General features: G+C 42.7%; 2 protein-coding genes across 3 annotated transcripts in view; both read right to left on the bottom strand.

Annotated features, from left to right (window-relative positions):
• The window catches only part of FAM117B (family with sequence similarity 117 member B), a 31,066-nt gene extending 24,169 nt beyond the window's left edge, over window positions 1-6,897 (bottom strand). Inside the window, exon 1 of the mRNA XM_027880143.1 lies at window positions 6,213-6,897. Within this exon, the coding sequence (XP_027735944.1) occupies window positions 6,213-6,753 (541 nt within the window). The 5' untranslated portion in view covers window positions 6,754-6,897. The remainder of the gene's footprint in view (window positions 1-6,212) is intronic.
• Window positions 6,898-15,475: 8,578 nt separating this feature from the next.
• Window positions 15,476-27,492, bottom strand: part of BMPR2 (bone morphogenetic protein receptor type 2) — a 107,371-nt gene continuing 95,354 nt past the window's right edge. The window contains exons 11-14 of one of the 2 annotated variants that reach the window (XM_027880142.1): window positions 27,052-27,224; window positions 24,697-25,970; window positions 23,244-23,324; window positions 22,850-22,961 (exon numbers count right to left, since the gene is read on the bottom strand). In XM_027880142.1, the coding sequence (XP_027735943.1) occupies window positions 23,275-23,324; window positions 24,697-25,970; window positions 27,052-27,224 (1,497 nt within the window). In that variant the 3' untranslated portion in view covers window positions 22,850-22,961; window positions 23,244-23,274. Of the gene's footprint in view, window positions 22,962-23,243; window positions 23,325-24,696; window positions 25,971-27,051; window positions 27,225-27,492 lie in introns of both variants that reach the window. The other variant, XM_027880141.1, reaches the window with a different exon arrangement.

Here is a 27,492-nt window from a genome sequence, read left to right as displayed (position 1 = left end):
GGTCCAGAGAAGAGCAACCAGGCTGGTGAAGGGACTTGAGCACAAGTCCTGTGAGGAGAGGCTGAGGGAGCTGGGGTTGTTTAGTCTGGAGAAGAGAAGGCTTAGAGGTGACCTCATCACTCTCTACAACTACCTGAAGGGAGGTTATAGCCAGGTGGGGGTTGGTCTCTTCTCCCGGGGAACCAACAATAGGACAAGAGGACATGGGCTCAAGCTCTGCCAGGGGAGGTTTAGGTTGAATGTTAGGAAGAAATTCTTTACAGAGAGGGTGATCAAGCATTGGAACGGCCTGCCCAGAGAGGTGGTGGATTCACCATCCCTGGAGGTTTTTAAAAAGAGATTGGATGTGGCCCTTAGTGCCATGATATAGTAATTGGAGTTGGATCAGGGGTTGGACTTGATGATCTTGGAGGTCTTTTCCAACCCAATCTATTCTATGATTCTATGATTCTAGTACCAAAAATGATAAAACCTTACTACTGAGCTCACAGCAGATTTGCTCTCAGGGTACAGCAGCAAATCTGCTTTGGAGTTTGCACTTAAGACCCCTGTATCAAAGAATTTCCCTGACTACCACTACCACCACACTCACACTGAAAGGTCTGTTTGCAGCAGAAGACTTCAAAACAATTCCTTTTGTCTGTACTATGGGACAGTGTGCCATGCTAATGCAACGTGTCATTCCTTAAAAATTACAGTCGCCTCCAAAGTTATATCAAACATGCTATTTGTCTTAGAATTAGTTGCTGTACTCTCCCTGTTTTTCCTCTGGGTTATTCTTCCTCTTCAAGAAGATTCTCTCTTTTTACTAAGAGGAAACAAAGGATGTGAAAAAAAATTATAAATCAGGAAGTGTATGTAGTCAGTCACATCATCTGCAAAGCCACTGCAGCAGACAGCTTCAGAACTGGAGAAGCAGAATCTATTACCCTCTTCACCACAAAGAGAAAAAAAGCAGAAAGACTGTTTTGCTGAACAAACAGAGAGAATGAAAACTGAGGAGCCTGTTTACTATTTAAGTTCAAGGGAAGCTGCTTGTTTCAAGGCACAAAGCCTGTAAGCACTCTCTTTTCCTCTGAAATAAATATTCTTTCAAGGAACTCTGTTTTTCAAATTACGTATATTTAGATGGGGAAGGATGTTTGGATATGTTTTTACTTATTTTTCCACCTTCACAACCTGTCTTAATACAAATTGGCAAAGTCTACTACACATTTCTTCTTGCTGTTTCAAAACATTTCAATGGGAACATAAACAATGTTTTCATTGCACTTTCCCCTACAATACTTGAAGCAAGTGTTCAGCTGCTATTTTCCCTTGATGTGACCTACATAACAAGAGATCTGCCTCCATAGAGATAACAGTTACAACAGCTGTGGCTGATGAAAAACAATGGAGCTGTTTCATCAAATAGACACGTCTTAAATATTAGATCTGGTTTAATTGGCCTGATTATCTCTTTAAACCAGTATTTGTGATAAATATCAACCCTCCTATCCATCCACCACTAGTATAAATCTATTTAGAAACAAAAGTATTGTTGCAATTTGGCCTCAAACAAAGCAAAGTAATAGAACAAAACATAAGCAGAACACACACAATACAAAGCAATGAAGTCCACAATGCAGGCAAATAACAAGCAAATTACATGTGTTCATCAGTCACTGCTGTACCCTGACCAAGTGCAGCTGCTACAGGTGAACTGGTACCTCACACCCCCACCCCAGTGTGAAGTCAGGCACTCAGAAGGCAGTGTAAGCTGAGGCAGTCCAACAGCGAGACTCCAGCAAAACTGAATCGATACAAATGCCTACCAACCACTAAGTGAAAGGTAGGAAAGAGTGCACTGACTTTGGCAGGGTCTCAGCACACAAGTCCAATTGCACTGTAATTTCCTTTATCAACTTTAAGAACACAGACCTTTAAATCAGTTATTTCACACAGGAAAATAACTTATATATAAAAGAAAGGAAGAGAAAAAGAGAGAGGCCTTAAAAGTAAGCAAGTTCAAAGAGATAAAACACTCTGAAAATTCACCTTTCAGTTTTCCAGGAAAAGTTTAGAACTCGTTAGAATGACCAAATAATGATTACTGCTGAAGTGTAACTTGAAGATTGATTTTATCATCCTGTTGACCTCTTTCTATGTATTTGAAATTAAATTTTTGAGAAAGGAAAATAAAACCTCCAAAGAAACATGGTCTAACAGATACTGGGAGAAAACAAGAAGCAGAAAAGGGACACTGGAAAAGCAGAAGACAGCACTGAACTCACAAAATTCCCTGACAGAGTTCCACTTGAAGCTTTTTTTATACAAGTGGGCTATCCAAAGAAATGAGGAGTGAGACTCATCTAGCTTCTCTAATATCAAGGCATACAGCTGACCTTTTTGTTGTGTTTTGGTCAGGGTTTTCCCTGGAAAGGACATTCATGGGATCTCTCTCAGGCACAGCTGGCAGAGCTGTCTCTTCCAAAAAGACAGCTGATCTCTAGGGCTTCACCTACTTTTCATGTTTCATTAAAAGAAGTTAACAGACACAGAGCATTAAAACCAGACACACAGTCCTACTGTGTATACTCCCTTTTTGGAAGCCAATCCTGGCTACTACTCTCACGTAAATGTAAGAGAACTATTCACTAGTAACTCAAAATTGTCCCGCTGTAGAAGAATGGCTGAATTAACAATGTTTTACAAAACCAAACCTCAGATACCCCAAGATGTTCAAGTTACTTAATTCTAGTGAATGAAAACATTTTTAATCTCAATAAAGTCACTTGAAGTGTTGGCCACAAGAAACCTACAAATATGATACTGCAAGAATGAATTCATTTTCTTTACACCTACCATTTGTAAAACAGCTCAAGTAAGCAAAGCAGGCATGTAATGGTACACAAAGCCTTCTATACCCTCTTATCCTACAGAACTTTCAGAACTACTGCAAAACCTTGGTAATTAAGGTTGACAGGTCTGCAGCTACTATTGTGTCACTCCAATTACTAAAATAAATAAATTCTATGGTGAAATTTAAGAGTGTAAGGGAGTTCCATTTCTTCCTCTCTACCAAGGAGTTCACATCTGATCTCTTTCAGACTTTATTTACTATTATAACTATTTTCATGATTTCCTTTCACACAAGTACATTTTAATATCATGCTTCTACAGACTACTAAACAATGAGAGATCAATTTATTTCCAGATAAAACTAACCAATTTTTCACCTCAATTTTAGAATGAGTTTTAATGCCCAATACAGTCAGTATATTCTGGAATATACCAGAAAGTTCAGCATCCAGTAGAGAAATCTCTCACTACTTTAAGGCACTTAAAAGAAAACAATTGCTATGGCTCTGGTCTTCACCTTCTTCTTTACACAGCCTGGTACATTAAACCATTTTTTGAGTTGAGCAGTTGAACTCCTCTGAGATGATGTGCTTTATATAAGAACACAAATAATAAGATCCCATTAGGTCTTTATTCTGTAAATAAACCAAGACAAAACCAACAATAAACAGGGACCATACACATTTCTCTATCTCACTTTGCAGCAGTGTACTAGTAGGGTACAATAACGTCCTCTAACAGCATGGTTTGCAGACAGGTAAAAAGGCATATATCAAAATAGAACCAAAACTGGAGATTGCAGGACACACATCACAGCGTAGAAATGAGGCCACACCAGTGATGGGAAGGACAGAGCACAATAACGTGCAATTAAAAGCTGAAGTCCTTGAAGTAACTACTAGAGACTGCAGGTAGGGAAAGTAAAAGATGAAAATGGGGTAGTAGCAAGATCTAGGCTCCTGGTCGTATTTGTGAGAGAGGAAAGTGGCAAGAAAAGCATGGAAAATTAAAAATTGTATAATAGAATCTTCTATTTGTAATTATCCCATAAGCAACAGAAAATTCACTTAAGCATTTCCATCATTTAGTTGCAATTCCGTTCAGAAATCTAGGACAAAAAACCCCAAACCAACAAAAAACACACCTAAAACCACAAAAGAAGCAATATTTGTAAATTGACAAGTTGGGGTCTTCAAGTATAAAGCAGGTTCATGAAAACTACATTCAAAACTATTCAACTGCTTCCCAGAAAAGAAAATCTGTAAAACATGAAGTTGAGTCTAAAGTACACAGCTTGTATTTAGATACAACCAGTATCTAAGTTCAGAAGAAGCTATCATTTGTCTAACCTCAAGGTTCATTTTAATCTAAAAAAACATGGCTGCAGCTGTAGGAATCAACAAAAGCCACCACCAAGGGAAAGCAAGAAACAGAAAAACCCAGATTATACTGCAGCAGATTCTGACTGATTCCCTCAAGTGGCCCATGTGACTGCACAACCATTGCCTCCTTGGCAAAAAAAAGTTCCAATTCCATGTTCTCAGCTACTGCTAAGTTTTCCAGCTTATAGGAAAAAGAAATTTAAGTTAACTCAGTCTCTATCAAGCACTGGACTACACAAGGCAAACGTTGAGCAATATTAAACAGTTTTAATTTGCATTTGGGGCCCATACAAGTACTGCTCAAAAATTTAAACACGTGGAAGCAATTAAGGGGACACCACTCTCCTGTTTTCACAAATCTTGTAACAAGCTAGTGGAGTTATCTTAACATGGTAGAGTGATCAAATTACTTGTTTCCTTCTATGTGCTAATTAATTTGCAGTAAAGAAACCAACATGGTTTCAGCAGGCTTCTACAAAATGGCCAAATGTGAAACTTTTCCACCATAAGTGGTCTGATACATGCCTTTATTAAGAGTATTTGAGCCTGGATCTCAAGGCTAGCCATCCTGCTCCTCATTCTCCAGGCCAGGAGATTGCACCTAAGGCAAGAGTTTCATAAAGTTCACAGGATGAAGACAGGATTTTGTGATGTGTATAAAGTCTCTCAGATTACTGATTAACAAGAATATCAAATGAAAAATACACACATTTCTCGATCCAAAGCCTCGGAATATAACCTTAATAAAACCCTCATTACTCTTATCTGGAAAGCAGAAAATCTAATTCAGGACCTTATTGGGGCTTTCTTACACTGCAGACAAGCAGGCACATACTCATCTTGTACCAGCTAGGTATGACTTCTAATTGGGCATTGCCCTCTTGGGCATTAGCATCATTGCCCAAGAGCCAGGGTAGGAAAAAAAGAAAACCCAGCGTAGTAGGCTGGTTACAATTACTATGTTAGAAAGGGGAAACAATATCAGGAGAAGCAGGAGTATTAAAGGCAGGGTTGGTCCTAGATTTCTGCATATACTGCATATTAGTAAACTATTGTGTAGATTAGCACAGGCAATTTAATGATAAAGGAGTAGTTGTGAGCTTTGGTATCTCAAAAGTAACAGGTTTTTTCGAGATTTGAAGGCATGAACACAAAGCCTCACTCATGCATTTTTGAGTGAACTTTTATCCCAAGAAGAAGACGGGCTTACATATGTCAGCCTCCGTTATCCTCAACAAAATGCCACATATTGCTTGAATTCCAGCATTCCCAGTAAGAACTACTTAATTATTCAAAAACATTAAAAAGCAGTTTGCTACAAAATGTATGCCATCCCCACGCTATTTTCTAACTTCGCTGTAGCACAAGCTTGTCATCACTCTCGAGCTCACACATCCTTCTGCAGGGTTCATGTTGAAAGGAACTACTAAGAGAGATAGTGAATACTTTTTTCCTACATCTCTGTGCCATGCCCGTAGCACCAGTTAGTTCTCTAATCGCAAGCTTGCGGACACTGGATCAAAACCACCCACACCATCTGGCACGAAGTGCACAGAGAGGAGAGAGGGGAAGGCTTCACGACAGCCCCCCAAAACCAAATGCACCTTACGCTTGTGCCCAAGCATCTGAAGCACATCCGTACCATCGAACCCCTCTCCCCTGCAAACCTGCGGCAGCACTACAGGGTACTACAGGAGCGGCCACAACCCCCCACATGGCACGTTTGGCTCTCTGTGCCTTTTCTGAGAGCCAGGACGGAACAGAACGGCAACAAAAGCAACGAGCCCTTCCACGCACACACGGCCGCAGGCGCTGCCGCCGGCCAGAGAAGGGGCAGGGCGGGCACCAGCCCGGGAACAGCCCCGTCCCTGCCTCTGCCCCGGGGCACGGCGCGCCCGGACCCACCGCCGGCCTCAGTCCCCCTCCCCGCACCCGGCTCGGCCGCCCGGGACGCGCCTCCGCAGCCGCCCCGGAGCCCCCGGCGCTCACCTTTGCAGACAGGGGAGCTGGGGCTCTTCCTCTCGGGGGAGCTCCTTCCCGGCTCCGGCGACTGCCGCCGGTGGTGCCGGACCCTGCCCTCCGGCAGCGGGGACACGGGCGATGAGCACGGCGAGGGCCCGCAGCCCGGCGGCGGCGGCGGGGGTGGCGGCGGCAGGTGGTGGTGCCGCGGGGGGCTGCCCCGTGCCCCGCCATGGCCACGCGTGGGGCTGCCCCGCGAGGAGGCGGCGGCGGCGCTGCCCCCCGCTCCCCCCGGCGGGGCCGTGGCGGGGCCGCCGCGGCCGCCGCTGCCGGGGGGGGCCGCGCGTGGGAGCCCCGCGCCCGGGCCGCCGCCGCTCCTCGTGGGGCTGCCATGTTGTTGCTGCTGCTGCTGCTGCTGCTTGAGCTGGAAGGGCACCGTGGCCCGCATGGGCTGGAGGCGGCTGCTCGCTCCCGCTCCGCCGCCGCCCGCCGCCGCCGCCGCGCCGCCTGCCCCCGCTAGGGAGGTGGCGGGGGTCGGGGAGCCGCCGCGCCTCACGCGCTGGTGGGACATTGTCCGTCGGGAGCCGGGGCTGGCGGACGGCGGCCTGAGGTGGGGAAGGGAGGGAAGGGTGAGAGGCGCGGGCTGCTCCTCGCGGGGGTCCAACGCCTCAGGCGGCGGCGGCCACAGCCGCGTCCCAGTTCCCCTCCCGGTGCCGTCCCCTCCGCGCCGCTGCGCCCGCAGCCTCCGTGCGCCTCATCAACAATAGTGCCCCGGCCGCGCGCCCCGCCCACCGCGCCCTCCCATTGGGTGCGGCGCCGCTCGGCTCGCGCAGCTACGGTGCGCCCATTGGCTGCGGGGCGCGCGCCTGAGTGGCCGGGCTCGCGCGGGGGCCGCGGGGGGGCCGCGCGTACTCAGGCGCACGCGGGCGGCGGCGGGGCCGCGCGCTGCCCCCGGCACGTGCCGCGGGGGGACCCCGGGAACAGACTGGGAGTAGACCGGGAACAGCCCGGGAACGGCCTGGGCAGGGCCTGCCCCGACCCCACCGCCCCCCACCTCAGGCTAGACCCCCATCTCGCCCCCGGGGGCGCGGCGGGCGCAAGGACGTGCCCGGGGGTCCCCGGGACTGCCTCTCGGCTCCCCGCGTCCCGCCGGGGTGCCCACGGCCACGTGGAATGCTGGAAACCGGCAGGGGTGTCGGCTGCGGCTCAGCCGTGCCTCGGTCCCGTTCCAAGGGACCATTATTCCTATTCTGCTCCATTATCCCTATCCCTAGATACACTCTGGGAGAGGACGGGGCTCCGCAGCGGTTTATCCAATCGCTTTGCCACCCGCTCGGCGTTACCGATGATGGCACCAGAGACGTGGGCAATATCCAGGCAGACTTGACCCCCTTTCCCCTTAATTGCTGTGTTTACTCTTTTTCCATTAGGTTAGATTGGTTGCATCTTCACTGTAATCTTTTAAAAATACTTGTTAACCGCCGGCATCCTCTTAACCCGATTTATACATCAGGGCAGGGAATACATGCATGGAACAGGCCTTGGGTGTTTGGCTTATTTAAATGCAAGGTAAACACAAGTTAGTACCCTTAAGAAAGAATCAGTAAATCTTTTTTCTGTCTTTATTGCAAATGCCCGTTCTGAGCTACCAGAATTTGCCCAAATTCTTTTCAATATTGCTCTACAAGTTGCATGTTGCAATTGAATACCATTGCTATGATACAAATGGTGTGACAACAGATTACATACTGTTCTCTGTTCTTCAGCTTGGTTGTGCTTGGGTTTGGTTTTTTTCCCCCTTTCCTTTCTCCTTTGCTGTTTCTGACTGAAGCATACCTCACTTAAAAAGCCCCACTTCCCCTTTGAGGAGCTCCATCCTTGTGCTGACAAGTTCAACAAACCTGAAAAGCAAGCCTATGATGTGCACAGGCCCTTCTCAAGGATGCCTGGGCATTGGCCTACCTAAAGCCTCGAAGGTTAAAGCTCTTGTCAGAGTTGAGAGCCTTTTATGAGAAATCAGACTGGTGAAAGAGAACAGGACATATGTGTTTCTAGTGATGAGGTTGTTGAGAAGTAACAGCATTACATTCTTACATTCTGAATTAATAAATTTATTTTGAAGCGCATTATTTACAGGTACTGTAAATTCTAGTAATATGGCTTGAAGGGCAGCTGGATGGGTCAGTCAGAACTGGCTACAAGAGGCTGCGCCCAGTCTTTAGAATTATCGTGGGCTACCCCTCAAAGTGGCTGCCAAGGGAAGGTACCAAAAGCCTGGCAGGTCACCATCAGTCCTATTGTATCCCTTTATTCAATTGTGCAATTTACTTAAATGGCCTTATAAATTACATGGAGGGCCACTTCCCAGTCCTTTTCTTGTATCCATCACAAGCATGGCTGATACAATGTGGCAAAGCATCAAAACCCCAGATAACACACTTAATTAATGGAATACCTGGGAGACTGAGCTCTCCTCACCAGGAATGGCTGAGCCGCAAAGAACAGCACAGGCTGTGCACTGCTGTCATTGGAGGTGAAGGGATCTCCTAATTCCCTCAGTGACTCCATGTATATATTGAAAAAGAGAACATGAGCTTCACAGCTCTCCAAAGGTAAATGCCCAGGAGGTAGAGAACCAGCAGCTGGCATGTCTGGAGAAATAAATGGAACCTGTCTGCTGCTTTATCCTTCAGGAGTTGCTGTGACTCATCTGTGGGGCAACACAGCAAAAGAAGTTTTTGAGAAGGGGAAGAAAATAGTCTGAGTCCTTCTGAAAGCCAGTTTTGCCGTAACACAAAGTAAGGTCAATGGACCTGCACAGGAGAAGTTTTTAGGAATTAAATGGCAAGATGGATGTTGTCAGATCCCAAGGGATGTGATCGACAAAATAACAGCTATGTCTCTACCAACTACCAAAATACCACAGCCAGGGAGAACAGCTCTACCTGGAGCCTCTGGCAGAGAGCACCAGGGGAGACTCGAAGTCACTTACAGGGTTTTGGAGTCGTGGATAGAGAGGATCCAAGGCCTGCAATGTTGGCAGAATGTGAAGGGGTTCGAGGCACCTCAGCAGTGACTGGTACTGAAGCACAGCTCCTCCTGGCACCCCGACTGCTGGTGTGGGGCTGGGTGTCCCCTCTACAGTCCATGCAGCATCAGCTGCATGATGTTTAGTGAGTCACACTGATCACAAAACAAGGTTGAATAGAAAACTCCAATCACCCAGGAATTTTGGAAGTGATCATGAGCTGGCCAGAAAGCAAAGATTTCAGAATACTGTGAAGGAGGAGGTGGCACGTGCTGAAGAAGCTCCACTGTGTAATGAATTACCAGAAAACAAGAAGCCACGTGAACTGCTCACTGATGGAAAGCTGCTGTGTGGAGCCTCACACTGCAAGCTGCAGAAATTGCTGAAGGTCACGGTGAATCGGGTCAGGTTGCAGAGGTGAAAGTATCCAGGTGGCTTTAGACATGGCAGAAGGAGAAACATTTCTGTACTGACTCGTGGATGGTGGCAAATGCTCTCCAGGGGTGGCTGCAGCGATGGGAGCAGAGCAACTGGCAGGGCAGGGGAAAACCCAGCTGGGCTGCTGAACTCTGGCAAGATACTGCTGCTTGTAAAGGTATGTTGGGCCACTGAAGAACAACAACAGGCTGCTAAGATTGGAGTGGTTCAGGTGGATCTGCACTGGCAACATAAGGGTGAATTATTTATTCAGGGACTGGCTGGGCATTGGCTGGCAGGTGCATCACTTGTTTTGTATATACTTCTATTATTATTAATAATCTGTCCTAATAAACTCCATCTCAAACCACAAATTCTACTTTTCACCCCAGTTCACTTCCCCGACCCCACGGGGGGAGGGCAAGGGAGAGAGCAGCTGTGTAGTGTTAACCTGCCAGCTGCCTGACAGGTTAAACTGCAACAGCAGCCCAGAACAGCAAACAGTTATCCTGAAGCAGGTTAATTTATGCAGCATTTGTTTCACTTCTTTGCTGTAATTGTCACTCAAGAGCAGAAGACGGAGTTCTTCCTGCTGTGACAGCACCCAGTGCCAGTAGATTTGTGCAGCAGACTTTCATCCCTTGGACAATTTATCCTCCCCAGAAATACTGGGAAGCACTATTTCCAAGTACTTGGAAGCAGTGTGCCATAAAGATACTTCCAAGGCATAAAATATTCTGGATGCATTCTTACTCCTGCTACTCCTTTGAAGAGGCCAAAAACGACAGGTATTGATTAACATTTATTTTCATGATGCACGTTACGGAGCTGAGTCACGACTTTGAACGCAGAAGATACCTGTACTTCCCACATTATTGTCACACTGCAAAGATGACACTGCTCCACACAGCTGCTGTGAGAATATAAAGCACAGCGTTTATGGGTAGTGCTCATCAGCAGTTGTATCGCTCTACACGCAGCAGATGTGAGAGCTCAACATGTAAAGTCATGTACTCCGACCTAGTCAAACACCGTGTACTTGGTACGTTCATTTGTTTAAACTGTAACAAATGTGTTACAACAGGATTTTACTCCTACACCTTATGGAAATAATGAAAAGAGCTAAAGCAGGATTATGAACTTGAAAATAGTTTTGAAACGTCTTTTCAATTACAAAAAAAAAATTCCTCAAAACAAAACTCCAGCCCCAAACAACTTAGTTCCAGATCCCCCAGACTCTCCTTGTAATTCCCACCTCTCAAGCTCTGGGTTTTTTTTTAGCCATCACCTTCCTTTCTGCCTGCAGACTTTGCCAAATGCTGTCCAGGCTAAGTTTGAGCAACATATTTCATACGGTTCCGTGTGGAACCTTTTGGGCTGGGTTTGTTCAAATCCATGACACATTCACTCTGGCTTTGGAGGCTCTCAGCACCCAACCAGAGTCCTGCCAAAAGGTGCTGCTTTGTAGTCAGTGCTGGGAGATTAAATCCGGGTATGGCAGACATCCCCTTATGTGCAAGGTGCTGGCTCTTTCCTAAAATATGGTGTGTGGTAAGCGCTGTAGATACAAACAAATCAATCCAAAGGCTGGAAGTATATAGAGTGCCCTCAAGGGCAGACTGATCCAACACGGAGAGCTGCAGAAACAAATCTGTGACCTGCTGAAAGCAGGGATGTAAACAAATCTGAGAACTGGTCAACCGAAAACTGGTCAGCTGGTAACCCCAAATAAAAAGCAGACAAACAAGGGTCAAAGGGGTTTAACCAAGTTGATAGGCCCAAATCCCACTGCATAGTTAGTAAAAACCCTAAGATTTAGGGAGTTTCCTTGTACTAAGGACTGAAAATGTCTGAGTAGTACTGCTCACTGATCATAATATACATGAAAAATGTTGTTAAAATAATAGTAATAATAGTAAACCTTACAGAAAATTACTGTGCTTCAAGCAGCTTCAAATATGTTATCATCTTATTCCAAAATTAAATAAAATGCAAAGCAGCACATGTAGAGGAACAATCTACTGACTGAAATTGTTTTTCTACCTACAGTTGTTGCTAGCAATATTGAAGGTTGAAAGACTAAAGATTCTGGGAGTCTAATCTAAACATTAGATTATGCCCCAGGATATTTCACTGCATTTCTCATCTCTCCCCTGCAGAGTGAGTTTGCTTTGCTTGTTTCTGTGGGTGTTCAACATCAACTGTAGAAAAAGATATTTTAAAAAATAGGACAAATATAATAGAATTTGCTTTACACAAAACCTGTAAGAGCCTAGTTAATATCCTGGAATATCTGGGGGGATTTGAGAAGGCAAATAGATTGAAATAAGGTATTAAGATTAAAAAAAATAAAAAACAACAGATGGGACTTCGGGCATAAATCAAACTCCATGCAATAAGCAAAATGCACTCCTGACACATTTTATTAAGTACAGCCTTTAAGAAAAGTTGTCATAGAAATAACATCCAGAGGCTCCAGTGCCTCACTGGCATTAAGTGCCCACGTCTTTGACAAAGAAAACCCAGGAGGGAAGAGAATGAGCAGCAGCAAAGACCTGTTGTCCACCACATTTTGGAACCTTTTTTTCAGTAATGCTTCCTAAAAGGAACAGTCTCAGTTCATGGCTTATGTAGGCAGAGGGGAACTTCTGCTTGCCTGTGCCTTAAAAGCACATTTCTATCCCTCGTGATCCCAGGGTGAAGCTCAAACACACGATTTAGTTGAATTCTCGCTTTCCAGAGGTAAATAATAAATTCAGCTGGCTTAGTAGTGATTTTAATCCAGCTGTTTCTGAGGCCTGATTCAGAATTGTTAACAGTCCTGCAAGAAAATTCTTGGCAAGGCAGCAGAAATACAGGTTCCCAATAAATTCTTTCCACCTCAGCAGAGATCCATCAAGGCCTCCCTCCTGCAGGAAATTCTCTGGTCACCCATACACACCTTGGCTGCACCAGGACAAGTGACGTGTGGAGCAGCAATGCCTATCTCATGGGCTGGAGTCAGGCCTACACCTTGATCCAATGATTTGGGTCAGATCTCATTTTTTAACTAACCCAGAGACCTGGAGGTGCAAGAAGTTACTCCTTACAACATATCTGCAGGGCTCCATTATCACCTTCCCTAGAAGAGGGAAGGGGGAGGGGGAGAAAGAGGAAGAGAGGGAGGGAGATTGAGAAAACAGGTATGATTTCAGTATTACAGCAGATTGGCAAAACACCAGTCACCGCAAAGCACACAGAGCAACCGTCAGGAAGGGAACCAGGAACAGAGCACAAGCTCAACCTCACTTCCCTTGCACCATAAAAGTACATTATGAAAACTGTATTTCTGGTCGTTCTGATTAAGAAATCTGATATCTTGTGGCATGAACTTCTCCCAAACAAAGGCTGCAGTAAGTGAAAGAGGAAAGCAAAAAAGCCTCTACCATTCCTAGGAGCTGCTTGCAGGCCTGTTACAAGCAGTGGCACTAGTAAAACGAGCTGTACAACCTCTGTACCCTCTTTATCACAATGCCCTACACTATCCTTTCCTGTTAGCACTTGGCAGGAACAACAAAGAACTTGGGCCAAAGCAAAATGCTGAGTTCTACTGTGTTGCTGATGCCTGAAACAAGTATCTCAACCCTCCCTCCAGGCTTTCTCCTTCCTCAAATATACCTCACGCACTCGAGACTCTGCCCACTGGCTTTTGCCCATTTTCTGCCCAAACCATGCCTGCTCTCTACTGACTCGATGTCCTCATTCTCAAAAGCTGCTTAGACTGTGATAGTGAGCGCTGGGAAGCTCTTGTCCTTCCCATCAGGAATTGAAATGCACCTGGATCAGGTGTTTCCAACCTTTCTCAATATTTGCATCCTTAACATTTCTCCCTTGCCCATGCGAGAAATGCCACTTGCTCAGACCCTGCATAGTAAATACAGACTTGCTTTCCTTAATCACCTCCCACAGACCAGCTGTTCTCAGCCAGCCTTATTTGTTGTCTTTGTAAAAGAGGCACCAGTGATCCCCAAAGCACAACTTCAGCTCAGATCACATTTGTGGGTTTCTCACAGACTTCCCCTGCGGTACCGAGAGCTGAAAGAAGGAGATCCCCTGACATAACACCAGAACACCAAAGTGTGCCATTTAAATTCCAGGAACCAAAACGTTTCAGCTCCTCATTGGATGGAGAATGACAACCTTTCAGGCTAACATGAAAAGCTGAATTTATACAGATACAAACATTTTGGTAGAGTTGAGTTTTCCTGCCTGTGGAAAATTAACCTTCTTATCCAATAGAATGTGCTTTGGGTCATGGCAGCGAGCAGATGTCTGTAATCTCCTGCACGTGGAGAATTTCCATAACATCAGAATTAGCAAGAAGCAAATGGGGAAAAAAACCCCCTGAATGGAAACAAATGGAAGACTGACGTGGCTGTGTTCCACCAAGTACGTTCTGCAGCTGCATCACTGCTCTGGAACAAAGGGGAATATAATTATTGTTGTTTTACTTTCATTTCCCATTAGCAAAGCAAAAGCCGAATAAAAGTGGTTGTTATTTCTGCAGGAGAGAGCTGGCAGAGGTGAGTGTATGAGGTCACTCAGGGAACACTATGAGGAGACTATTTCTTAGGCCTGAGTAGCTCATGCACCCAGTGAAAAATGTATCAGTAAAATTCACCAGTAACATTTTGTTGCTGCAGGGCTGAGTCAAGGCTTCTCAGATGCCCCGAGGACAAGGCTCAGCCACACCTGCTGGGGTAGGGCATGACTTGGCTGCTCTTACTGTCAGCAAAGAATGATAATTGCTTTTGGGGACATGTCTGCTCTTTTTGTTATGCTGGCCCCCACTCTCAGTGTGCCTCCTGCTTGCAGGGGAAGCGGGGCTTGCCACAGTCCCTCCCTGCGGCCAGTTCACTGTGTTGCTGATGCCTGAAACAAATATCCCCCACCATACTTGTGGGCCTGAGGTGATTTGCCATACAAGCAGATACTCAACCCCACACTACTTGCCTCAGTTTGTTGCTTCCAACTTATGACAGCAAGAAATTAGGTTCCTCACTCTGTCTCCCTTCTTTCCTTGCATTCTGGAGTTAGTTCTTTGGCCACAGAGGTGTAAGACTTGTATAACTTTCTTTTTTTTTTGCCTGCAAAAATCATCACTGTGGATAGAGAAAAATAAATAAGAATTAAGTGAGGAGGAGAGACAAAACCAACAAAGCAACTGAGCTGCAGGATGGATCCCACCAATCTGTGTATAGTGGAAAGCGCCAGCTGGTGGAAATTTGCAGCATTCTTCTACTATCTTAATCCATCTCTTTTAGTTCTGTTGGATAAGGCAGCTCCGAGCTGCAAAAGCCCCTGCTTGTAAGAATGCCAGGACATTGTCTCTTCATGGGGAGGAGAAAGTGCAATAGCTTGTATGGGAAGGATAAGGAGTTTCTCTTTTAATTCCTCACCTGCAGAGGTCGATGCTTACCATGTTCCTCCCTCATGCCTGGCTGCCATCAATCCTGCGCTCTCCCCAAGTGCCACTCAACCAAAACTGAAGGAGAAAACTATTCAGTTTAACACATCTTTCTCCTGTTTCTTCTGTTTTTTGTTTTTGTTTTTTTTTTTTTTTTTTTTAAATTACTATTTTCTATTTTCTTTAAACACTTAGCAGGCAGATGAAGTGTGATAGGAGGTCATGCAAAGCCTGCTGCTTTGAAACACCTACAAAACTGTGTTCAGTTCCAATACAAGTACCTGAGCTGGCTGATCAGTGAGAAAAGGCAGGGAACTGCATTACTGCAGCCCTCTCATTCCTAGGAGCACATCTCAGTATTCGTGGCCAATAATAACGTGAAAAATGCACAAAAGACAGTGCTTTTTGTCATTAATATGATCTTTAATAAATGGAATAATGCACCATTTTACAGCAAGCCTTTTCTTTTAGGCCTAAAGAATAGCCTTTTAAATGTTCTTATCCAATGTCTCTGTATCAATACAATCTCTTTATTTAGGTTTATATATAACAAAACAATTCTTACAAGTATTCATAGAAAACTCTGTAGTGGCTTTAACAATGTCAGCTTTCATAGTGGCATCCACAGATGATTAAAAACCAAAAATTAGCTTTTTATTTCATACTCACACTGTTCCATGAAACACAACTTATACAGCATAGCAAGGGTATTGGGCAGCTTATACAAAAGAAATAACTGAAAGCAATTATTTATAAATTCATACATGATATTTCCTCAGTGTTTGAGAGGAAAACCAAAAATACCCGTTAACGAAAGGGTTCTGATGAGACTCCATAGTCTAGGATTTCTCCCCCTCTTCCCCCAGAAAAGCTCGCTCAGACAGTAATGCTCTCTTGACAGTCTCTCATACGGAAAATGGCAGTTTCACATCTCCATATTTCAGCTTCTACAGAAGACCAAACCCTAGAAATCGGTCCTTGCCATGTTCATTTTCCTCTTATACTGCATTTGGGGAGGGAAAATAATCAACAGCAATGGTAAAATGTGATTCCAGCTTATATAAATGTGAATAGAGCACGCTTTCCTCTAGAGACAAAAAGCAGACAAGAACATTACATACAAACAGTTTTAAATACATTTCAACAGCGTGAAAGAGAGAGTAGAGTCACCAATCAGGAAATTCGAAAGTGACAAATGAGTCAGCTATAACTTGGACTTGCCTGTTTGTTCTTGTGACTTCTTACAAACTACAGAAACATTAACTATTCTCTTTCCTTCTGAATAAATGAGACTGAAGTGTGATACTTCATGATACAGTTCTGAAGCACAAAAAAAAAAAAAAGTGAATCAAGTGCTCTAGAAATAAACCTCACACGTTTTTGCTGTCTTAAAAACAAGTGAGTGGGCCATAAAAATTGACTTTGGGGAGACCTTGTAACTAGGAAGTTATAAAGGCTAATTATTTCTGCTTTAAAATAGTTACCAGGCGAGATGCTGTGCCCCGGATGGGTGTAGGCTCCTGTGATACATCTGCAGAAGTCTGCAAGGACCAGAAATAAATCCTTCTTTTGTGTGACAGTTACTGTGCTGCTGAAGCACCGTGTGTGCACTGAAGGTAATCAAGTGACTTGGAAATTTAAACAGTTGCTGATCAACAGGTTTTTAAAAGTATCTGACAGTTACATTATAAAGTAACATAACTGCAACTAGTTCCTGATTATTATGCACAGGTGTATATTAAATCACAGTGAAATAAACAGAAATGGCCATAAAAAGTAATTTGTGTTAGTAACGCACCACTAAAACAGACCTGTGTGGAGCCCAGGTACACACTACAGGAATTGGTGTAAATGAGAATTTATCTTGAAACCTTCCACTCCCCCTGCCCCGACGCAGTTCCACTGGTGGACAATAACCACAGCTGCGCTGCGCTGACCCCGCCCGGAGCCTGGAAATCCCACGAGCAAAATCCACGAGCAAGGCGTGGGGAGCCAGTGCTCATCCACGCGTTCCCACATTCCACATCAGCTTTCCCAGGGCTAATCCTCCCAAGAAGTGTTTAACACCCCAGCCAGCAGGACACACCTCTCCTCTGCCCACAATCAACGGCAGTCTCCTCTTTGATTCCACGGGCACTGGCTCAGCCGTGAGCCAAGCGGGTGCCCATTCCCTCGGATACACTTGTGCTGAATATGATGCTCATCTGGATTTGCAGGAGCACCTACATCTGTTATCTGCAGAAATGGAAGTTCTGCTACCAATTTTACTCAGTGCAGAAGAAACCCCAAAGTGAGAAATCTGATTTGTCGCTATTTCACATCAAAACTGAACCCACCGGGGAGGTGGGCGAGATCAAAAAGGGATGTATGTCTACAGCTACAGTTTTATATGACAATATAGAAGCTTAAAATGCAATTGGATTTAATGGACTAAAACACTATGTTTAAATAGCAACCACACACAACTATAGCTACTACATAAAAAAGCCTTGTAAAAAATATGTGTTAAGTGTTCTGGGTTACTTTTTGATCTTTAAGAGAGGTACCTTAAATTACTCAGCTTCAGATAAAACTTGTCATGCGCATTCCCAGGTTTCTCTCCCTCTCATAGATCCATTCCACCTAAACAATCAGTGACAAGCCTGTCATGGGAGATCTTGAACTACTGGACTGTATGTCACAGTCTGATCCCAACTTTACTGTGATGCACTAAAGATAATTTAAAAATGGCATATGAAAAAAAATTATATTTGCTACCAGTGCTACCATCTGATGCTGTAACTCATGCACAACATACATATGCATCTAAATACATAAGGAGTAGTTTACATAAAAAATATATATCTGGCTTCACTGCAATACGTATAGTTTTCATTGATGAAAGGCTTAAAGTTGAACAAAGAATAATGAGCACATTTTAAAAACAAGGTTAATATATTTACCTGTTAAAATGGGGAGTGGGAGACCAGACAGAAAAGTTCAAATAATCCAAATTCAGACAAAATACTAAATTGCCCAGTCTATAATCCAACTTTCATAGACTAATCAATCCAATTTCAATTTACTTTGATGAGCTGCTACTATTTTTCCAGTTAGGCAGCAGGTCGTGTATATGCTACTGTGCTTGGCAATTATTATTGAAACCAGCCTGTTTCAGCAATGCCATCATTTTTACACAAGTAAAAATTACACCATAATTAATGTCTCCTGTACTGATTAAATATGTGAATTTTAAAATTCTCCCTAATTAGGCTAGAAACGTTCATAGTAAGATTTCAATAGCAGAATGGCTATGAACTTCTGAATATTTTTCATGAAAGAAAATGATAATCTGAACATAGATGTAGTAATGTTAAGTAGTTTTTTAAAAAAATATTTATAAAAGGAATATGATTGCAGAAAAATGTGCTGAACCTACAGCATATACAATGTATACATACATATTTTTTAAAGTAAGAATTCACTGTTACTAAATTTGGGCCAACAATCTATTCCACACAATTAAACAACTTCCTTATTCTCCTGAGGCAGATAGGATTATAGATTTCATTTAGAGAAAGTTGACAGGTAGGAGGATATGCACTTTCTAAACATATAAGGTGAGGTTTTTTTGTTGCTCGTTTCCTGAAACTTGCCAGCATCTATCTTGCATTGTTTTGTGCCCAGTGCACTGAAAAAATCAAAATGTGTTGCCTTTGAAAATTACGTAGTTTTCTACGGGAAAATAAGACACGAATGGGCAGCACTAAGACAGCAAAACACAAATGGAAATGTTGTTTGTTTCTGAGAATATTCTAATTATGACACCATCAGATGATTTTCTTTTAAGTTAGGAATCCCTTTGCTTTAGCTGTGCAGTTTAAGTGCATCTTGGAGCTTCACAAAAGGCCTTGTTAATACTAACTGCTTAGCACATGAAGCTATTAAGTGTTATAAGCAAATTCAGGGGAAGTGTTGCAAATAACATGACTTGTAAATATCAATTTAGGAGGAAACAGACCTGACTATGAGACGTGTCTGGTCAAATGATTAGAACTCACATTGTAAAAGCCATGTTATGTTGGTGACTATCTTTATTACAGGAGACAGAACAAGAGACAATGCATTAACCTAAGCAACTCTTCTGGCTTCTACTAGTAAGTCGTTTTCTATAACCAGTAAGATTTTGGATTTTGTCTTATATACACAAACATCACAAATGTTTGCTCTATCATTTTACTTGAATTATCTGTTATAAATTACCATAACAAATATTCTATTGTTGCCTATTTGACACAATTCTTAAGTATTTACACTATCATTCTATTTTTGTTTGCTATATTTATCTTGTTTGCAATATACATGAGAAACTGATAGAAAATTATCAACTTTTATCATTATCCTGTTTTTGTCCTAAAACACAAACAAATAAAAACAAAATCAAAAACTACAAGGAACTAAATCACATTTGTCTCCCTTGTTTATAGTACATATATCAACCATCCCTGTGTTTGGTCTGTAGAATTCTCTCTCTTGCATGTATTTTGTTTGGATAAGGATGATTCCCTGTGGTATGAGATACAATCCATTATCATTTAACTTACAGAGAAAGTACTCTATGGAGATTGGATTATGTGCTGTGAGCAAAAAAAAAAAAAAAAAGGCATTGCTAAATTAAGCATTAAAACCAAACTGCTAATCTGGTCTCATCTAGCTGTGCAGAATTACAGTATTTTGGTACCTGCTTAAGAGTTTGTTTTGACTGACATTTAAAAATAAATAGTTTTCCCCCCATTTAATCTATAGGGTATTTTGTGATAAAGTACATTTTTCTATCACACATCGTAAATTATATTAATCCATGGTAGACTACAAAGCGAATACGTGCTACTGATAATAATTCATCCCAGAGGCATACAAATAGTAGGAATAGATAAAAGGGGGAAAAAAAGCATTGTTTGCTTCAAGAATTTAAGTTTAAGGAAAACTGCAGAACACTTTCATCTGGTATTAAAATGATTCTGATTGCATTGATCACAAAAAAGTTGGATTTCTTACAAAGGCTTGGCCTGCAAAGAAAGGCTGGAGAAGACGGGTGCAAATCTGTCTTGGCAAAAAGAAGCAGCAGTCAGAGAAGTAACTTTTCTCTCCCCAGAGTGTTTTGAGTTAGACAAGAGAGTCCTGAATACTCTTTTCAGCCCATATTCTGAAATGGTGATGGATGATACATGCAAAGCAAAGCAAAAGTCAGTGGGAAAGGAGTGAAGAATCTTCAACAGGCACGATACGGTGCTCGGCACTAAACAACACAGCACACTGCAAAGGGAGACTCCAAGGAGGCCAGAAGAGAAGAAAACCACAGTGAGCATTATGATCAGAACGCCAGAAATTCTGATTGAGGTCTTGAAACCCAGCTGAGCAACTGGTAGGTTTTCAACATCTGGGATGTGAGATTGCAGCAGATGGGAAGCCGGAGAGTGAATTAGAAGTCAAACCAGAGGAAGGTTGTATTTTTGAAGAGGGGAGATATAACTGTGTATTTATACAGGGGGATAACATAATTACGCCTCAGAGACGAGAGGTACTACTTGAACTGGAGCTTAAAGAACATCAGGAGCCTGAAATGTGCCTCTTGGCTTGTGTTTCTACAACTACACTTAATCAAAGTCTGGATTTATAGAGCTATCTCTTGGAGATATCTAGGAGAATCTAAGAAACGTTAAGAAGCGTTACAAGAGAAAATCATAGCAATCAAGCACAAACAAGGGATTTTGGGGAACAGCAAGAATCAGATGCAGCAAGGCATGTATTAGGCTAGTTGTATCATCAGATACAGAAGAACAAGGTTGGCAAAGTTTACCTCGGGGGGGAAAATAATAAAACAGCAAGGAAACAAATGAGCTTAAAAGCAGAGAGCATCTGTTTCAGTCATCTGAAAGGAGAAAGGCTAAGGGAGGCAATTGTTTGCTGCCAGTATCCTGCCACAGGAGTCTGGCAGGCTGACTGAATTGATTTTCTTTCTTTGAACATCACCAGTTTTCGGATAAAGTGATAAAACTTCACTTGGTACCAAAGACTGATGTGTTACATCTTCTTCATCTAAATAGTTTTTACTGAAGTGTTTTCAATCAGAAAGAATATTTCTCAGATGGAAGGAGGTCCTGACTAATAAGGAAATTAATAGACAGTAAAACCAATCATACAAAAAAAAAAAAAAAGGTAAAGATTACTTGAGATGGTGAAAAAACCAATTTATCTCAACAGATATTACATTCACAGTCACTGACAGCTAAAATCAATGTGCATACAAACTGATAGAAGGGACTACGCAGAGGGGAAAAAAAATCCCCAACCCTCCCCCGCAAACACCCATAAATTTGAAAAGCATGCAATAAATTTTAACATGATGAATGAGGGGCTCTCTAAGAACTCTGAAGGGAGGATGAGTTTCAACTCAACTTGGCAACAAGAGTCAATTAGGATGCACCTACCTGGATAAATAGTTAGGTTCCTTTTACCTCAGACTGTCTGTAGGTAGGTAAATCAGGCAAGATTTGTGACTCATCACAAAACTGTTTTGTGCCAAGTAAGATTCGTGATTTTTTTCTCTGTGTAAACAAACTAACTTCACAACCTATCTTCACTCGAGCTTTTAAGTATGACAGTTATTAATATTTCTGAATAAAAGGTATTTTCCAATGTACATCATCAGTGATCTAAGTAAGGGTTTACATAAATACAGGGGATAAAACTGCACACAAAATAAAATGGAAAAAATGGCTGACATTGTTTCTTTACATTTGTTCACCATTTTGTTATTCAGAACTTCACAGGCTGGCATCTACTACTGTAAATGAAACACATTTTGATTTGGAAGGATCAAAGGAAAGGTACTGAGCTCAGATTTTTTTTTTTTGTTCCTTTTTAAAAGCCCTTTCAAGTTGGGGAAAATTCATGCATTGTCACCTCTGAGCACAATGTGATATAGGCAGCTGCTTCAAGCTGGCTACAATGTGCAAAGTTCACTGTCACGACCGGCTGACTGCTCAACTGTCAGGGAAAAATTAACAGATACAAAAATGGGAACATGTGGCAGTTTTAGAAACACACTTCTCAATAAAGCATACTGTGAACTATAGACTATTGCACGTTTCAACATGACACAAGAAAAATAAGGGGTTCAAAAGAGAATACACTTTGTAACATAGAAATATACAGACTAGCTTGTGCACAGAAATCAAAACATGGTTACAAGACACCACTGCAGTCAAACCTGTCTTATAGTCTGCTTATGATCTTAGTGACCTTAAGAAACTGGTCCAAACTGATTATCAGCAATACTTTTTTTTGTTACTTTTTTTTTAAAAAAATATTTTGAGACCACATTTTTGATACACATATATATATTCCGTGGTCAAAACAGACAGACTTAACTTTAGCGATACTAAATAAAAGTGCAAAAACGTTCAAAAAATAAAACAAAATAAAAAAATATGGAAGCATAAGCTAAAAATTTTCTGCATAGCTGAAATCTATTTAAAGCGAGTCCTTGGTAGGGGTTGCTGACAGGAGGAGAAAGCAGTTTTTTTTAAAATGTCTTCTGCACGTTTGTTTCAAATAATGCAAAAAAAAGGTCATTTGTCGGCTTTTAAAGTATTTCACAGGCAGTTCACCCCTGCGTCCTTAGATACCATTGTGGTGGCAGTGCCTCCTTCGGCGAGGTAAACAGCAGTGCTGGATTTGGGGGGGGCTGCCTGGTCACCGCCGTTGTTGTTGACCTCGCAGTGCAGGGGCTCGGTGGAGATGACCCACGTTGAGGGACGCCACCGCTTCAGGGAGTACGGGGTTTTCACGCGTTTCTTGATCTTCTCTCCTGAGCCCGACTTGCCATCCTGTGAGGAGTCACCTACTGAAGGAAAAGATAAAAGAAACAAAAACAAAAAAACCACCAAATAAAACCAAAATCAAACCAAACCAAAAACAGAGTAGAAAATAGTTTTATGAGGAAGGTAAGATTCCACTGGAGTCCAGGGTTGTTACTTATGTGAAACAGAACAAAATCTTATCACACAGAAGCAACTATGTGGCAGAGGCATGACAGGTATACATCAACTGCAACAGCTGCCATTAAAACAGGGGATTAGGTTCTGTTCTCTGTCAGAAATTACTTCAGTGAAGTAATTTGTGTTACCTGGAACGCACATTGGCATCAAACAGGAGAATCAGCATTTGACATTTGAGGGGCTTTTGCAATCATAGTATCTTATATTACCTGTAATGGGAGGTACAAAAGAATGTTGCTACTAAAGGACTGCAAAGGCTAGAATTCTAATAGTGTAATTAAATGTTAGGTGCCCTAATCCTACTTCACCTGGCAAACCCGAATACAAAATGGTCCTTTCTCTGTCCTAAGTCAGGATTTGGAATGTTGGGTTGCAAACCCAACTTTAATCGCGATAGAACTTTAGCAATAAAAATCTGATTGTTAAAAAACCCCTTTATACAACCCTTTCTTTTAACTTAACCATCAATTAAAGAAATTCACTGCAATAATATTTTTTCTTTACCTCAATAAGATTTCAAATCATGTCAACACATTAAGGCAAAAATTAAGGTTTCCTACTTAAAAGGAAGGCTTTAACATTCCACTGCTGAATATTCAACTACATTTCTTGAAAGGTATGTTCTGGTTTGGTTTTAAACCTTTTATTTCCAAAGGTGCCTGGCATCTCACTATATTTCACTAGTATCACAGCATCTGTCTAAACACAGTCAAGAGATGTGCAAGCACCTTTCAAAGACTAAAGTGGCTTCTGGAAATAAATATTCTCTTTAAAATGCACAGCAGGAGGCCTTTGCTCATACAAGCTCAAAGTCAAACACAAAGGATGTACTTAATTTAACTGTAACTATATGATTACATTTTTACTGTAAAAAGGAGAGTCCCATTATAACCTCTTGGATATTTGGCCATAAAAATCTCAAAGTGGTTATTCTGAAACAGTTTATTAAAATTCATTCCTTCTCTAACTACTTTAATTCATTTTTAATGTGCACATGGTAAACTGACAAAGAATTGCTATAATTTTTGGAGCTCAGATAACAAAAAAGACAACACCTTCATCTAGGGGTTCAACTGGGCTAATACAGTAAAATCAGTTGCTTTGAAGGTAATGAAGTATATAAGTAATTATTATAACAAATTATTTTAATCAATGCATCTTAGAGACAACTACTCTTAAGAGAATGAGGAAAAGTAAGGGAAAAAAGGTATAATGTGCCCCTGCAGAAAGGAATAGGAAGCTTTTTCAGTATGATTTGCAGCTGCCAAGGTAGGGGCCTTGCAAGGAATTACAAAAGTTAACCAAGAGCAAGAGTCAAGAGCAGATGGATTAGAAAGGGACACATTTATTCTGTGTATGTGGAAGGAAGATAGTGATCTAACATGCTGGAAATGATGGAGACAGGACTTTATCAAAAAGACTGAAATTGTGCTGACTCCAGAGATTAAATTTATATAGGATTTAAAAAGTGTGCTTTTAGGAGGGATGGGAGAGATGGAAGTAATTTCTGCTCAAGCAGTTATATATAGTTACTAGGTAAAAAAGTGTCAGAGAAACTGTTCAAGCCCTGTAGGCACTTACACTGCATACTACTGCTATCCAAACTATTTGTAGCTGACAGATCCAGCGAATTAGGCCTCTGTGCTCTTCTAGTCTGGGTCTGCCCAGGATTCCTCACGACACTCTGGATACTGGCTGTCGCTGTGTCTGCACACGGGTTGCTGTTGTTGTTATTGGCGTTTGTTCGGCCGTTATCCAGCGGTCGCTCCCTCCTGTCTACGAGGCGGTCCAGAACACCTTCGTCGTGGCCAACCTGCTGCTCCCGCCTCAGCAAGGGTTCGTGCTCGTCGGGGCTTGAATTAATATTCAGCCGGCTATCCTCCCCACTGAACTGGTTCTGAAGCATTTCCTGGGCCCTCTGCGCTACCGAGCTGGTTGTCTGGCCAGAGGGCACCGTGCCATTGGCGTACTGGGCGGTGCCAGCGTGAGAGTTCATGCCGTGGCCTCTCCCGGCCACTCCGTTCATGGTAACTGTCACGACGTGAGGTTCTGCAGCATTGATAGTATTCATCTTGGCAACGCCTGTTTCCACTTGCTTCAAGTTTGATTTGTGCTTGCCACCAAATTTTAACCGTGGCTCCTTTGTTGAATTTTTGGTGTTTAGGGGGAGGCTAGTAGGCCTCTTCGGAAGGTTCTGTTGCTTGGGTAGAGGATAGACCTGAGCAGATGGGACATCCGGAATCAAACATGCTTGACCATTGCCAGCCTGTGTGAAGTCCTGTTGTCCTGTCACCTCTACTGCAAGCTTTATCAGTGGATAAAGCAAGCTGGAACTAGTGCTGCTGAGTGGGTCTGGCCCGCTAAACTGCTTAAGTGAATGTTCCATCAGATTCTCATCAGAGCTTTCTTTCAGGTTCTTATCCACTTCTTTTGGATCCAACTTATTTGTCTCCAAGTCCTCCTCTGTTAGCTGCAGGCAAACAGGGGTGGGCCCACCTGGCTGCATGACGTTTGTAGTATGTAAGTTTGTTTCATCCGAGTAAGGCATTTCGGATATGGTGGTCATGCCAGTGCTAGGAGTGAGGCCAGTTGTATTGGTGGTGGTAGTATTGGTGGACAGACTGGTGACACTCGTCTCAGGACTAGGAATGCGAGCTTGCGCTTGTTGCCGCTCGTAGTTAATGGAATTTCTATTCTTTTCGCCTGAAGTCAACGGTGTAGTGGACATTGAATGTTCAGAAGAAATGTTCTTCACTATGCTGTCAGTGTGGTGGATTGAATCTTCAATGTAGGAAGAGGAAGAGTAATCTGGATATGGCCTTATCTTTGATACGCGTCGATGATGCGACAGATTCCTTTAAGAAAAAGTAAGGGATATTAAGATCATATATGTAAAAATCACCTCATATTATAAAGCCTCTCATTTAAGAGAGCTGAATGTCTTTCTGTTTCTTTCCATGCATAAACTAAGGATAGTCACAGTACAAACAGGTATCTCAGCAACTTCCTTGAAAAATCCAGGGTAGCAGAACACCGGTTTTACTAGGGCAAAATTTCATCCTGGATGTTACTGACTAAGGCAACGGTATTTCCTTCTATTTGTCCAATATGCTGTTCATCTAGTTCACTGCTAAGGTACCACTCTAGATGCAGAGAAGTGTCACTAGAGGAGTCAACAACAACTCAATAGACAAGATCAAGAAAGCAATGCTGGGAAAAAGTCAGAAGGTCCTACACAATGAAAATGCTATTATTTTAACCATTTAGATATTCTACAATTTGAACATAATTTTTTTCCATGACAATAAACACTGCCATATACAGCAGCATTACTCTTCTCTCATATCCAGATTTCTAGCACATACTATTAAGCACTTAAGTCAGTTCTGCAAATTCTTGCTCCTTGTGGATCATATATAAGCAGACAACGTGCAACACTTCTTTCCCTGGGGTCAAAATAACGATGCCTTAAACAATGGCCCTGCGGTTCTTTAATTGAAAAACTGCAGGTTTGAGACTCTGTAATTTCCTGAACTCAAACTAAGAATTCAGTTTTTAACAGAACACTTTAAACAGAAGATTTATGCATCATTTAGCGAGTGTCCTTAAAGGCAATTCCCTTCATCACTCCATATCATTGCAAGCCTGCTGAGACAGTTTGCCTAAGCTCAGTTTAAAGGGCCCCTCTGTGAGATGTACAGTTGTTGCCATAAAAGGTGCCTGAATTCCAGGGACACATACAGAGATCTTAAGAACACAAGCAATCAGGACCGTGTCACACAATACCCATATGTAGACTAGCTCACGTAACACACCCCCACTTCACAAGCGCAGAAATGTTAAGCCAGCACCAAGGTGTGGCTTCTCTCCTGGAGCAAGCTGAGCATTGCAATGGGCATTTGCTGCTGACTAAACCCAAATGTGTTCTCTCCTTACCGCTCATTTTGCATGGCAGTTGACATAGGATTGACTGTTGGACTAACTGATTTATTCCTCTCCCAGATCATCATGAGTTCTGCCATTCTCTCCTCAGCACACTGCGCTGTTAGTCGAGCCTCAGCATCTTGATCCCAGCAGTCTTCAATCGTTTCTTTAAGTGACCTCACAGCCTGCCGGGAGACAAAAACCCTTCATCTTAAATTATTTCCCCTTTAAATTGTGCTTCTAATTTACTGTTTTATGGCAGCACTCTGCATGCATGAAAACAGTCACAAGCTGGTAGGGAAGAGAATCTGAAGATCCACGATTTCCTTCAAAGCTAGTTTAACCTAATAACTGCAATATGCACGACTGGCATTATCACACCTCACACACACACATCAACTGGAAGACAATTATTTAGGAAAAGCTCCGTTCACCAATGCCCATACAATCTTC

Source organism: Empidonax traillii, unplaced genomic scaffold (genome assembly GCF_003031625.1).
Source record: "Empidonax traillii isolate 1590-97213 ecotype Southwest subspecies unplaced genomic scaffold, ASM303162v1 scaffold65:size4453928, whole genome shotgun sequence".
Taxonomy (NCBI): domain Eukaryota; kingdom Metazoa; phylum Chordata; class Aves; order Passeriformes; family Tyrannidae; genus Empidonax; species Empidonax traillii.
This window is presented reverse-complemented; position numbering and strand designations above follow the sequence as displayed.